Source organism: Penaeus vannamei, chromosome 6, assembly GCF_042767895.1.
Source record: "Penaeus vannamei isolate JL-2024 chromosome 6, ASM4276789v1, whole genome shotgun sequence".
In the NCBI taxonomy this organism is placed as follows: Eukaryota; Metazoa; Arthropoda; class Malacostraca; order Decapoda; family Penaeidae; genus Penaeus; species Penaeus vannamei.
Genome location: NC_091554.1, coordinates 1,730,970 through 1,746,679, shown reverse-complemented (window position 1 = coordinate 1,746,679; position 15,710 = coordinate 1,730,970). Strand labels below are relative to the sequence as shown.

At 37.7% G+C, this 15,710-nt stretch overlaps 5 protein-coding genes across 5 annotated transcripts in view; all 5 read right to left on the bottom strand.

Moving 5' to 3' along the window:
- Positions 1–230: 230 nt before the first annotated feature.
- Positions 231–1,363, bottom strand: LOC113801062 (uncharacterized). The gene is made up of 2 exons (XM_070122314.1): positions 1,325–1,363; positions 231–1,216 (listed from the first exon to the last, which is right to left on the bottom strand). Exons 1-2 carry the CDS (start codon positions 1,337–1,339, stop codon positions 497–499), a joined length of 735 nt encoding a protein of 244 aa, XP_069978415.1. The 5' UTR covers positions 1,340–1,363; the 3' UTR covers positions 231–496.
- A 2,420-nt stretch (positions 1,364–3,783) lies between these two features.
- Positions 3,784–4,861, bottom strand: LOC113801090 (neurotrophin 1-like). The gene is made up of 2 exons (XM_027351908.2): positions 4,825–4,861; positions 3,784–4,674 (listed from the first exon to the last, which is right to left on the bottom strand). Exons 1-2 carry the CDS (start codon positions 4,840–4,842, stop codon positions 3,940–3,942), a joined length of 753 nt encoding a protein of 250 aa, XP_027207709.2. The 5' UTR covers positions 4,843–4,861; the 3' UTR covers positions 3,784–3,939.
- A 2,302-nt stretch (positions 4,862–7,163) lies between these two features.
- LOC113801131 (uncharacterized) lies at positions 7,164–8,109 on the bottom strand. The gene has a single exon (XM_070123196.1). The coding sequence runs from the start codon at positions 8,107–8,109 to the stop codon at positions 7,369–7,371; it is 741 nt and encodes a 246-aa protein (XP_069979297.1). The 3' UTR covers positions 7,164–7,368.
- Positions 8,110–10,965: 2,856 nt separating this feature from the next.
- Positions 10,966–11,994, bottom strand: LOC138861891 (neurotrophin 1-like). Its single transcript, XM_070122313.1, has 2 exons — positions 11,948–11,994; positions 10,966–11,811 (listed from the first exon to the last, which is right to left on the bottom strand). Exons 1-2 carry the CDS (start codon positions 11,963–11,965, stop codon positions 11,077–11,079), a joined length of 753 nt encoding a protein of 250 aa, XP_069978414.1. The 5' UTR covers positions 11,966–11,994; the 3' UTR covers positions 10,966–11,076.
- Positions 11,995–15,056: 3,062 nt separating this feature from the next.
- LOC138862041 (neurotrophin 1-like) overlaps positions 15,057–15,710 on the bottom strand; it is a 1,243-nt gene continuing 589 nt past the window's right edge. Inside the window, exon 2 of the mRNA XM_070123195.1 lies at positions 15,057–15,708. Within this exon, the coding sequence (XP_069979296.1) occupies positions 15,328–15,708 (381 nt within the window). The 3' untranslated portion in view covers positions 15,057–15,327. The remainder of the gene's footprint in view (positions 15,709–15,710) is intronic.

Below are 15,710 nucleotides of genomic sequence, written 5' to 3'. Positions count from 1 at the left end.
ATTTTATCAATATAATTATCATTATTATATTATTTGTCTTCTAATTCTTATTCTTGAGAAAAGAAATATCACTGTTGTGAATATTACTGCTGTCCTTTTAGATTATTATTACTATCACTGCTTTCATCATAACCATAGCTGTCTTCATTGCAATTAGTGGTATAATTTTCATTACTTAATCATTAATACTACAAAAAAAACGTGTATAGGAGTAAGAAATCATATAGATATGTTCAGAAATGATTTGTTTATAAAATATTACAATGGACTTCACGCTTTACATGGATGAAGAGAAGAGAGAGAGAGAGAGCATTCGCAGGAGAATCCCTTAAGTTACTAGCATGACTTGTGTCGGTACCTGAAGAACGCAGTTCTTCAGTCACGCGGTTGTTCTCCACTGCTTGAAGGACTTACAGGGGTTCTTGGTGGTTCCATGATGCCCATGGACTGTTGGCGTGTGAAAAGGCGATTCGTTGAGAAACGTTGTGGTGATGTGTTATGCGGGAAGGTGGCATGAGCAGGCAGATGGCATCTTGTAGATGTCGATGAAGAGGCCCCTGTAGGCGTCACATGGGTCGAAGGAGAGGAGTCGGTGGTACACTGACTTCTGGGTGCAGTGGCTCTGGTAGCAAGGAGCAAGGGCGCGGCAAGCAGCCTCTGGGAACAGACAAGTCTCGAGGCGGGCAGTCTGGCTGTAATAGTGAACGTCGTTGACAATGACGCGCCACTTTCCGTCCACATTCTGGGCACGCTTGGGCATGGCATACACCACTTCGGAGGGACAGATGTAACCCTCAGGACCAGCCCAGTGGGTGGCATCGTAGGGAGAGTCCCCAGTGGAGGCCCCAGTGTAGTAAGAGTAGTCGAAGGCCTCCTCCTGGTCCTTGGTAATCATGTCTACCAGGTCGTCAGCAGACTGGTCGGCGACGTCAGCGTACTTCTTGGCGAAGAGGTGATCGGCAGTGATGGCAGCCTTGATCTCGTACTCAGGATACTCAGCGTCTTCCAAGCAGTAGGAGAGAGTGGAGTTGTCAGCGCATGCGGGGGCCACACTTGGGTCGCAGTAAGCGTGCTCATAGGCATGCTTGTGGCCGTAAGCAGGTGCATGATGACCATAGGCAGGCGCATGATGAGCGTAAGCAGGCTGTGGGTGATGTCCATATGCTGGAGGGTGGACGGAACCCAGAACCACTCCGGCGCATGCCAGAACGACCGACTGGAAAGCAAAGATTAACATCAGAACAAAATCAACATTTTGTAAGGACCAAAATCTTCAGATATTACAGTGAAGACAGTCTTAACTTGTAGAATGTTCATAACCTACCAACGTAAGAGCCATGGTGAAACGAGCAGATAGATACGAGAATCGCTTCTACTGTTGCCCATTCGTTATTACCGAGCTTATATACGGCGTCGTATGCGTTGGCCACGCCCACGCACTACGAATATGCGCGACGCCAAGGTTAGAAAAGCGTGAAAGTGCGTCGTTTCCTGACTGTCGCTATAATTCTCCTGATAGCACAAACTTGTGAACTAGTTTCTACCATAGGGTGCCCCATCTCCACATCCTCTTACCTGGAAGAAGAGAGGTGGCCAACACATGTAAACATACAATGAGATTCACAAAGGCACAAACACTACTAATAATAATGATAATTAATAATAATGATGAATAGTTGCATATAAACGTACACGCATATGAGTGTTTGGAAGAGTGAGGGTGTGGAAATTAGTATGGATACATATATGAATATCTACACCCAATGTAGATATGTATATGTATGCATTGCACGCATGATATACATAATAAAACGTACGTATTCAAATATGTATATATACATATCTATATATTCATATATACACAATTATACATAACAGATACAAAAAAAAAAAGCATAAACATACACATATATCTGTGTATTTAAATCTATATATGCATATACAAATATATATGCATATATACGAATATACGAATACGTATATATATATATATATATATATATATATATATATATATATATATATATATATATATATATATATATATGTATGTATGTATGTATATATATATATATATATATATATATATATATATATATATATATATATATATATATATATATACTTGTGTATATAAATATGCATAAATGTATATGTATATATGCAACTATATGAACATCAAAATTATATACATTTGTATATACGTGCGCATGTGAGTGGCTGTGTATGTATATCTGAGTGCGTGTGTGTGTTTTTGTGGGTGTGTGAACACAGACATATAAACAGTATATATAAACAGAATATATATTTATACCTCATTTATATAGTATTTGTTTCTCTATACATCTATTGATAAAATACACACACACATATATACATTTACACAAGGATATGGCTATTCATATGTGCGTACTATCTACCAATCCATGATTCAATGAATGTATGCAAATATGAACTTCAGCATAATTTACATATATACCAATCTATATCTATATCTGTGCATATATGTATATACAAGTGTATGTATATATGTGTGTATGTATATATATATACATATATATATATATATATATATATATATATATATATATTATATATATATATGTATATATATATATATTCATATGTATATGTTTTTATATGTGCACATATACATATTTATATGTATATATACATACATATATATAATCCACATATATACACATCGTATATTCAAGACAAACACTCATAAATATACAGGTATATATACGCCCCACCCGCAGACACATATACACAATAATGGCGGGTACGTGTGGTTAGGGCCCATTTTAAGTCGCGGAGGCTGCATGTATCCCTAAGTCCAATAATTTATATGAGAGGAATGAGTTGGACTCCTTGTCAGGCTGACCACATGCACCCACCCCACCCTCCCCATCCTTCCCCAGTATCATCCTTCAGGAAGAACACAGACCGCGATGACTGTAGGAGCTATTGAGTGTCATAAAGTGGGTCTGTGTTTTGGAGAAATGAGGAAATGTATCGGAGTGAATGAGGAAGAACTCAGCCCTCTCATCGCCAAGTTCAGGGGGAAGGAAAACTGTTACAGAACAATCGGCGGTGGACACGTGCCCGAGGTGTTCATTACCAGAATATGGGTCTTGAGACAAGTTGGAGTCTGAAGCACCTCTGGTCACCACCAGAAGAGGTAGGGAACAGCCCCAAACCCGCTGAATCAGCGAGTGTTCACACTTTTCTGCAAGGCGATGACGGAATGCAAAAAGAACAGGTGGTGAAGGGATATTTGTCAAAGGGCACATTGACCGGGACGTTGACCGTATATATATATGCGGGCGTGTGTGTAATATATAAATATATATGCATATATAATATATGCTATATACATACATGTATACATATACATATTTATATATTATACAAATGTATATATAAATGTATAGTTGTACACACTATATATGCATGTGGGTGTATCTATGTATATATATGAATATGTATATACATACACACATATATATGTATATATAAGTAAGAATATTTTCCACTGTGATCATGATAGAAGTGATGAGGATTTTTTTCTGCATAATTCTTAGCCCATGCACATATGATTTGTTCTTTGTAGATCGTCAGATGCAAAAAAAAATATTTTCGAATAGACGAGAAGGAATCCTAAATAAACTACTATCAAATCGATAAAAATCAAAACAATGCCAATATAAACAAACATCTGAAAAGACATGCTTCCTGAATTAAAATATATGCTTATATGAAGGGAAATTAAAATATAGATTACGGAACATATTTATTTTCATGTTTCTTAAGACGGGGGACTTCGGTTTAATCAGTTATCATCGTTTCTGCCGACATGAACGATGTGTCTCGCGTTTGCTAAACATGTTTTTTTCATTTCCCCCCTAATTTGGCTTGAGATCAGGTGTTTGGTGACTAATGGTCGATGGTGTAGGCGCCCAAGAGACAAGCACAGCTGGCGGGAAGCTTGAAGGTCTCGATGGCGAAGGGGAAGTACTGATCATAGGAGTCGTAGACAAGGAAGCGGTGGTAGACGGACTTCTGCAGACACTTGGACTCGTAGCACTCAGGCACCAGAGGACATGCATCGGCGGAACTGAGACACTCTTCGATGCGTGCAGTCTGAGTGAGAGTCTGATAATGGGCATCGATATTGTTGACAACCACACGCCATTTTCCCTCGGTGTTCTGGGCACGAAGGGGCCTGACGTAAGCGGTCTCTGATGGGCACAAGTAAGTTTCCTCCTCCAGGGTGTTTGGTCGGTCGACAGACAGCTCGGTGTTGAGGTCGGCGACGTCAGCATAGAGGGAGAGGAGCTTCTCGTAGTGGTACTCTGCTGCGTGTTTGATCTCGTAGGTGGGATAGTGGTCGTCCTCGAGGCACCAAGCTTTGGTTGTGTTGGCAGCACATTCTGGCACAGCAGGCTCGTGTTGATGCTCATAGGAAGGCTGTGGGTGATAAGCGGGAGCAGGGTGGTAGGAAGGTTGCGGATGGTAGGAAGGCTGAGTGTGGTAGGTAGGTTGAATGTGGTATGAAGGGCTTCCGTGGTGAGAGGAACTGTGATGGGTGACAGCAGGAGCACCGCCGAGACTGATGCTGACGTGTGAGGTCTGGTCGGCCAGAACGGCGACCGCCAAAGAAAACGAAATCTGAAAAAACAGAATATGGTAAGATTAATCCATATTGATGATGCTTGCATCCATGATATACCTGGTATTTCGTGTGCGCGCTAATGAACGCACCCACACCAGTACTCATATGTGCGAGTAAATGTATCTCAGAATATAATGGCAACTCACCAGGTATCGGAAAGCCATGCTTGCACTCTCAGCTCTCGGCGCGTCTGAACTGTAGCGACCGTGATGATGGGCGCCTTTATATATGGAGCAGTGTCGTTCCTCCCCTCGCCTCTTCCGCTCTCCCCCCCCCCCCCCAAGACCAACCGAACCGTGAGAGTAATTTCATTTTGATTCATAGATCATTTAAATGTTCCTCCGTGTTTAGAGTTCGTTTTACACTATATGAAATATCCATATTGTAGCAAAACACAAAGGGAAATGGAGTGTGGAATACGAACAATTAGAAAAGAATTGAGTATTTCTGGAAGCAAATAATTAGAGTGAAAGGTATCCTTGGGCCAGCCAGCCCGCTCTCGGAGAATTCAAGTAGTGTTTCCTTTCTCTGTCCTGTGTGTTTGATTTCGAACATCGTTATTTCTGAACATGACTATCAATATATGTTTGTTTATGTGTACTGTACATATTCATTTGTGGAAAATGTATGAATGAAAATGAATATCTTAGTACGGTTTCGATTACATCGTCAGAAATATTCATACTCATACCTTTTCTACATGTGTCACAATGGGCATGGTCGAAAAGACACATGTGTCTGTATATAAATGTATATGTACATATATATATATGTTGTTTATATGCATTTATACATATATATACTGCTATATATGTTTACTTACAGTTTCCACTCATACTTATGTATATACATACCTATACATGTATATAGAAACTAATGTAATTCATATATAAATTTAGATCCATATAAATGTATGTATATACGTATTTATTCAATATTCAAACATTAACATGTATGTATAGATATGTAAGTATGCAGTTGATATACACATACACAAACATATGTGTGTGTGTGTGTTATATACATTTATAATACAATATATATATGCTTATAAATATGTATATGTATGTCTTTAAGTATATAGACAGCAATGTAAATTCATATATATGTATATAAATAAATATTCTTTTACAAATATACATATGCATATATATACATATAAATGAATAAACATATATACATATGTATATATATGTATGCATATACATATATAAGTGCATATGTATGTATATATACACACACACACATTTATGTTTGTGAGTGTGTGTACATATACATGCACACTCACATATATATATACTTATATGTATTTATCTATATATGTGTATATATACATATGTATATGTATACATATACTGTATATCTACATGTATATATATATATATATATATATATATATATATATATATATATATATATATATATATATATATAAATGTATATATATGTATATATATATACACATATGCGTGTGTGAATATAATGAATATATATATATATATATATATATCTATATATATATATATATATATATATATATATATATATATATATATATATATACACACGCACACACGTGTATTGCGTGTGATGTGTTCGAAGGTGGGTGGGTGTATAAGTGCAAATCAATATATTAACTAAACTTAAGTGAGAGAAAAAAAAATATTCCTTTATAGCACTATACATCTTTGCATTCCAATGACTTTGTGGTTTAAAAAGACACTCATCACTGGAGTTTGAAAACAGTTACGAATTGCTTAGGAAGTACGGATAGGTTCCTTGTTCAATTCTAGTAGTGAACTCATTCTGTACTTGAACTAATTCCCTTTACACGTGTTAGTGCCTCCCATTTCGGTTTCTCAACCATCATTAGCTATTCATTTTTCTCATATATTCACAAAATTTTGTTTTTCTTACAGAGACAATAGGAAAATCATAACGAGAATGATGATTGTTAACATCCCTTATGTTATCAAAATAATGATATATGTATATAAACATGTATATATGCATATGTATATTTGTACCTTTTTTAATTTCGTAAAAGCGAAATTATTATTATTATTTTCATTAATGTTATTGCTATTATTAAAATTATCAACTTTATGCAAAGATCACTTTCGTCACCATCATAGCCATTAAGTATTTTTTTTCATCAATATTAGTTATCAATATGAACCATGTCATTATTCCTTATTGCTATTTATATTACCATTATTATAATTTTGTTATTATTCTTTGTCTTCTAGCTATCATTCTTGCGATAATAATGATCATTTTCATCAATATTATGCATCTTTAAAGATTATTACTATTAATGCTGTTATCATAATTATCATAATTGTAATAATCTTCACTGCAATTAATTGCCGTAATTATCATTATTTGTTTCTTTTTGTAATGGTTATTAAAATCATTAGCAATTAACATGTGTAGGAGTAAGAAATCATATAGATATGATCAAAAATTATTTGTTTATAAAAATATTACAATGGACTCGCTTTACATAGTTGAAGAGAACGAGAGAGCAGCGGTGGGAGCGTCCCTTCGGTTCCTGAGATGACTACTGGTGTTACGTGAAGAGAGCAGTTCTCCAGTCACGTGAGTGTTCTCCATTTGAAGGGCTTACGTGGAGGCCATGGAGTGATAGTGTGAAGAGGGGATTTGTTGAGAAGCGTTGTGATGGCGTGTTAGGCGGGAAGGTGGCATGAGCAGGCAGATGGCATCTTGTAGATGTCGATGAAGAGGCCCCTGTAGGCGTCACATGGGTCGTAGGAGAGGAGTCGGTGGTACACTGACTTCTGGGTGCAGTGGCTCTGGTAGCAAGGAGCTAGGGCGCGGCAAGCAGCCTCTGGGAACAGACAAGTCTCGAGGCGGGCAGTCTGGCTGTAATAGTGAACGTCGTTGACAATGACGCGCCACTTGCCTTCCACATTCTGGGCACGCTTGGGCATGGCATACACCACTTCGGAGGGACAGATGTAACCCTCAGGACCAGCCCAGTGGGTGGCATCGTAGGGGGAGTCCCCAGTGGAGGCCCCAGTGTAGTAAGAGTAGTCGAAGGCCTCCTCCTGGTCCTTGGTAATCATGTCTACCAGGTCGTCAGCAGACTGGTCGGCGACGTCAGCGTACTTCTTGGCGAAGAGGTGATCGGCAGTGATGGCAGCCTTGATCTCGTACTCGGGATACTCAGCGTCTTCCAAGCAGTAGGAGAGAGTGGAGTTGTCAGCGCATGCGGGGGCCACACTTGGGTCGCAGTAAGCGTGCTCATAGGCCTGCTTGTGGCCGTAAGCAGGTGCATGATGACCATAGGCAGGCGCATGATGAGCGTAAGCAGGCTGTGGGTGATGTCCATATGCTGGAGGGTGGACGGAGCCCAGAACTACTCCGGCGCATGCCAGAACGACCGACTGGAAAGCAAAGATTAACATTAGAACAAAATCAACATTTTGTAAGGACCAAAATCTTCAGATATTACAGTGAAGACAGTCTTAACTTGTAGAATGTTCATAACCTACCAACGTAGGAGCCATGATGAAACGAGCAGATAGATACGAGAATCGCTTCTACTGTTGCCCATTCGTTATTATCGAGTTTATATAGGGCGTCGTATGCGTTGGCCACGCCCACGCACTACGAAGATGCGCGACGCCAAGGTTAGAAAAGCGTGAAAGTGCGTCGTTTCCTGACTGTCGCTATAATTCTCCTGATAGCACAAACTTGTGAACTAGTTTCTACCATAGGGTGCCCCATCTCCACATTCTCTTACCTGGAAGAAGAGAGGTGGCCAACACATGTAAACATACAATGAGATTCACGAGGGCACAAATACTACTACTAATAGTAATGATAATAAATAATAATGATGAGTATTTGCATATAAACGTACACGCATATGAGTGTTTGGAAGAGTGAGGGTGTGGAAATTAGTATGGATATATATATATATATATATATATATATATATATATATATATATATATATATATATATATATATATATATATATATATATTTACACCCAATGTAGATATGTATATGTATGCATTACATGCATGATATACATAATAATAAACGTACGTATTCATATATGTATATACACATATATACACATATATACATAATTATATATAACAGATACAAAAAGAAAAAAAGCATAAACATATACATATATCTGTGTATTTAAATCTATATATGCATATACAAATATATATGTATATATACGAATATACGAATACGTATATATATATATATATATATATATATATATATATATATATATATATATATATATATATATATATATATATATATATAACGTGTATACAAATATGCATAAATGTATATGTACATATATATATGCAACTATATAAACACCAAAATTATATAATTTGTATATACGTTTAATTATGTGTGTGTGTGTGCGCGCATGTGTGTGGGTGTGTATGTATGTCTGAGTGTGTGTGTGTGTTTTTGTGGGTGTGCGAACACAGACATATTAACAGAATATATAAACAGAATGCCTATTTATACACCCATTTATATAGTATTTGTTCATCTATACATCTATTGACAAAATATATACACACACATATATACATTTACACAAGGATATGCGTACTATCAATTCATGATTCAATGAATGTATGCAAAGATGAACTTCAGCATAATTTACATATATACCTATCTATATCTATATCTGTGCATATATATATATACATGTGTATGTATATATGTGTGTATGTATATATATATATATATATATATATATATATATATATATATATATATATATATATATATATATATATATAAATATATATATATATATATATATACACACACACACACACACACACACACACACACACACACACACACACACACACACACATATATATATATATATATATATATATATATATATATATATCATATGTATATGTTTTTATATGTGTACATATACATATCTATATGTATATATACATACATATATATAACCCATATATATACACATCGTATATTCAAGACAAACACTCATAAACATACAGGTATATACACGCCCCACCCGCACACACAGAGACACATACACAATTATGGCGGGTACGTGTGGTTACGGCCCATTTTAAGTTCCGGAGGCTGTATGTATCCCTAAGTCCGATAATTTACATGAGAGAAATGAGTTGGACTCCTTGGCAGGCTACGCGCGTGAATGACACTTTTAGATCTGGCCACCTGAGAGGCTAATTGGTCGCGTGTGCTGACCACATGCACCCACCCCACCCTCCCCATCTTCCCCCAGTATCATCCTTCAGGAAGAACACAGACCGCGATGACTGTAGGAGCTATTGAGTGTCATAAAGTGGGTCTGTGTTTTGGAGAAATGAGGAAATGGATCGGAGTGAATGAGGAAGAACTTAGCCCTCTCATCGCCAAGTTCAAGGCCAAGTTCAAGGGGAAGGAAAACTGTCACAGGACAATCGGCGGTGGACACGTGCCCGAGGTGTTCATTACCAGAATATTGGCCTTGAGACCAGTTGGAGACTGAAGCACCACTGGTCACCACCAGAAGAGGTAGGGAACAGCCACAAACCCGCTGAATCAGCGAGTGTTCACACTTTTCTGCAAGGCGATGACGGCATGAAAAAAGTACAGGAGGTGGAAGGACATTTGTCAAAGGGCACATTGACCGGGACGTTGACCTTATATATATGTGCGGGCGTGTGTGTAATATATATATATATATATATATATATATATATATATATATATATATATAAATATATATATATATATATATATATATATATATATATATATATGCATATATAATATATGCTATATGCATATATGTATACATATACATATTTATATATTATACATATGTACATATAAATGTATAGCTGTATACAGTATATATGTATGTGGGTATATCTATGTATATATGTATATATATACATACACACATATATATGTATATATAAGTAAGAATATCTTCCAATGCGATCATGATAGAAGTGATGATGATTTTTTTCTGCTTAATTCTTAGCACGTGAACATATGACTTGTTCTTTGTAGATCGTCAGATGAGAAAAATATATTTTCGAGTAGACGAGAACTTTAAAGGAGTCCTAAATAAACTTCTATTATCAAATCCTTAGAAATCAAAACAATGCCAATATACAGACATGCTTCCTGAATTCAAAAATATGCTTATATGAAGGGAAATTGAAATATAGGTTACGGAAAATTTTTATTTTCATGTTTCTTAAGACGGGGGACTTCGATGTTTCATCAGTTATCATCGTTTCTGCCGACATGAACGATGTGTCTCGCGTTTGCTAAACATGTTCAGTTCGTTTCCCCCCAAATGTGGCTTGAGATCAGGTGTTTGGTGACTAATGGTCGATGGTGTAGGCGCCCAAGAGACAAGCACAGCTGGCAGGAAGCTTGAAGGTCTCGATGGCGAAGGGGAAGTACTGATCATAGGAGTCGTAGACAAGGAAGCGGTGGTAGACGGACTTCTGCAGACACTTGGACTCGTAGCACTCAGGCACCAGAGGACATGCATCGGCGGAACTGAGACACTCTTCGATGCGTGTAGTCTGAGTGAGAGTCTGATAATGGGCATCGATATTGTTGACAACGACACGCCATTTTCCCTCGGTGTTCAGGGCACGAAGGGGCCTGACGTAAGCGGTCTCTGATGGGCACAAGTAAGTTTCCTCCTCCAGGGTGTTTGGTCGATCGACAGACAGCTCGGTGTTGAGGTCGGCGACGTCAGCATAGAGGGAGAGGAGCTTCTCGTAGTGGTACTCTGCTGCGTGTTTGATCTCGTAGGTGGGATAGTGGTCGTCCTCGAGGCACCAAGCTTTGGTTGTGTTGGCAGCACATTCTGGCACAGCAGGCTCGTGTTGATGCTCATAGGAAGGCTGTGGGTGATAAGCGGGAGCAGGGTGGTAGGCAGGTTGTGGATGGTAGGAAGGCTGGGTGTGGTAGGTAGGTTGATGGTGGTATGAAGGGCTTCCGTGGTGAGAGGAACTGTGATGGCTGACAGCAGGAGCACCGCCGAGACTGATGCTGACGTGTGAGGTCTGGTCGGCCAGAACGGCGACCGCCAAAGAAAGCGAAATCTGCAACACAGAATATGGTAAGATGTGTCCATATCGATGAAACCTGTGCCCATTATATACCTGGTATTTCATGTGCCACGTCACAACAACACACATGTATTCATCTATCTGAAAATGAAACATCATATGAACTCACTAAGTATCGGAAAGCCATGCTTCTACTCTCAGCTCTCGGTGCCTTCGAACTGTAGCGACCGTGATGATGGGACGTCTTTATATAGGGAGTAATATCCCTCCTCCACTCCCCCTACCCCTCTACACCCCCACCGGGGCAACCGAACCGTGAGAGTAATTTCTTTTTCGTTCATAGATCTTGTAAATGTTCCCATGTGTTTCTAGTTTCTATTACATACATTATTCGTATGGTAGAAAATCATAAAGGGAAAATGAGTGGAATGCGAACGATTTTGGGGGAAAAAAATGCATTTAGTATTTCTGAAAGCGAATAATTACAGTGAAAGGTATCCTTGGGCCAGCCAATTTTCTCTCGAAGAACAAGAGGTGTTTCCTTTCTGTCCAGTGTTTGATTACGAAGATCCTTACTTGCGAATATGATTATTAATATTTATTATATATACATGTTTACACACATATCCATATATGTATATATGTACACACATAAGAATGTATACCTGCATATATTCATTTGTGTATGTGTGTACAGCACACGCACACATGTACTCAGAGACACCGATTGGTAAATAAATGAATAGATAGATAAAATGAGTGAATTGCAATAGATGCATTTTGACAGTTTCGATTATATCTTCGTCAGAAATGCTTGTATTTAAGACGAATATGTAATCGAATCTGTCCGGATACATGTGCTTGTGTAAATATACATTTATGCATATGCGTCTATATATATATATATATATATATATATATATATATATATATATATATATATATATATATATATATATGTGTGTGTGTGTGTGTGTGTGTGTGTGTGTGTGTGTGTATGTGTGTGTGTGTGTGTGTGTGTGTGTTTGCGTGTGTGCGTATGTGTCTGTTTATGTGTGTATAGATTTATGTACGTTTTTATACAGAGGTATCTATATATGCGTAGATATGATGTATATATTATATATACACACATGTATATATACATGCCTATATATATAGAATATATATATATGTATTTATATATGTCAGTGTATGTGTACAGAAATATTTTGTCTATATGCATACATATGTATATATCATATATATAGGTTTATACATGTATTTGCATGTACGTACAGGATATATATATATGTTACACATACATATATATTTGTGTATATATATATGAATGTATATATATATATATATATATATATATATATATATATATATATATATATATATATATATATATAGAGAGAGAGAGAGAGAGAGAGAGAGAGAGAGAGAGATAGATATGTATATACATGGAATGTATATACATTCGACTTCCCGCCCGCCGTAAAGCGTTAAAGGCTGCTCTCCCCTGCCTTGACCTAAGGCGCCTTCACTCGCACCAATATGGCGGGTCCCTTGCTCTGTGACCTCATGTATTGAATTAAGAAAAGACCTGACAACCAACTACCCGTTGCCATGGAAACCCAAGCGACATATGGCAACTCTTGGATACTTCTGCGCATGCGCGTGACAATTAGGCAGGTGTGCACGAGTTACGGGCCTTTTTTTCACTCACAACTCACGGTAACAAAAGGTAGCAACCGAAGTGACGGATAAAAGCAATCGGAAATTCTCTGTTGACCGGCGACCTGCAAGCCACATCGGTGTCATCGTCTCCTAAAGCCTCAGCTCATAGAATTTGAGAAACTAAAAGTATATGTGACTAATATGAACATTAGCCAGAGAAAATACGTCCCGGCAGTGAACGAACGTTAATGAAAAGGAAAACTTACTCTCGCAATTCAATATGAAATATATGTATGTTTACTGAAATAAATAAAACTATAAAGATCCCTTTAAAAATAAACTTAACCAATTAACAAGAGAATCTAAACTTACAAAGGAAAAAGGAAACACTGGCGTATATGAAACTATTATTAGAATTATGCTTAGAAGTAATTAAACTTATAAATCAATGAAGTTAATTAATAACTTTGTAGATGAACTTACTAATTTGTCAGATCTTGTCAAGAGTAAACCAGGAATATAAATGAGTGTATAAAAGAAAATATGTAAAATCATAATTATAGACTTAGAAATTCTTTATAAATGTATCAGACTTTCATATAAATCTTGATGAGGAAGAAAAAACTTTGATAAGAATTTGACATATACATATACATGCATATGTAGATAGGTAGTTAGGTAAATTCCATGGCGCTAGATTGCACCTGGTTGCACAATCCTTTTGTTGAGTGGTGGAGTAATGGATAGAGCAGTCGCTTCACGATCTGGCGGCGCGGGATCGATCCCCGAACAGAGAGGTTTATATATTCATGTAGATATATACATACGCACACACACACGCATATATATACTGTATGTGTTTGTGTTTGCGTGCGTGCGCAGTGTTTGAAGGTTGATGTATTTATATGTGTAAATCAGGTTATGAATGAATGAACATTAAAGAAGAAAATACAGACAATTTTGAATATCATTATACAATTTTGGATCGTATTATTTTTGTGGTGATTAAGATTCATATCCATCACTGGAGTCCGAAAACTGTTACCCAATGATTGGGAAATACGGATTCCTTTCCCTATTCTATCTTAACGCTTGAACTTAGTGTACCTGAACTGATTTCCCTTAGATATGTTGGTGGTTTCCAATTCGGCATTGTGCATTCTTTACTGTTTTTTGTCTAATAGATCCAATAAGAATCGTAATGAGAATAGTAACTGCTTATATCCATATCAAACTCTTGATAAAAAATATTGCTATTTTTGTAAATAAACAATATTACGGTTCTATCGTTAATCATTTTCATTGTTATAAGCTCTTTCTAATTGTTAGTTTCTAAGGTAAACCGTGTCATTATTCCTTATTACCCCTTTTCATCAATATGATATTCGCATTCTAATTCTTACGATAGGAATTATCATTATTGTCAGTGTCATTGCTATCCATTTCAAATTGTTCTTGCTATGACTGTTATCATTACCATAATCATCATAATAACTATCGTCACTGCAATTAGTGTCATGATCACGATTACTTTCTTTTCCAATGATTGATAACATAATTAGCAAATAACAGGTGTCAAGGAGTAAGAAGCCATATACATATGGTAAACAATTTTGTTTATAAAAAAAATATCACATTGGATTCTCGCATCTTTCGTTTACATGGATGAAATGAAAAGGAAATTGAAATGGGGAGGAGCAGCGGTGGAAGCGTCCCTTCGGTTCCTGGCAAGACTTGTGGCGGTACGTGAAAAAAGCAGTTGTCCAGTCACGTGGGTGTTCTGCTCCGCTTAAAAGACTTACAGGGCTTTTCGGTGTCTCTGTGGTGGCCATGGAGTGTTTGTGTGTGAAGAGGCGATTCGTGTAGAAGCGTTGTGGTGACGTGTTAGGCGGGAATGTGGCATGAGCAGGCAGATGGCATCTTGTAGATGTCGATGAAGAGGCCCCTGTAGGGGTCACATGGGTCGAAGGAGAGGAGTCGGTGGTACACTGACTTCTGGGTGCAGTGGCTCTGGTAGCAAGGAGCAAGGGCGCGGCAAGCAGCCTCTGGGAACAGACAAGTCTCGAGGCGGGCAGTCTGGCTGTAATAGTGAACGTCGTTGACAATGACGCGCCACTTGCCTTCCACATTCTGGGCACGCTTGGGCATGGCATACACCACTTCGGAGGGACAGATGTAACCCTCAGGACCAGCCCAGTGGGTGGCATCGTAGGGAGAGTCCCCAGTGGAGGCCCCAGTGTAGTAAGAGTAGTCGAAGGCCTCCTCCT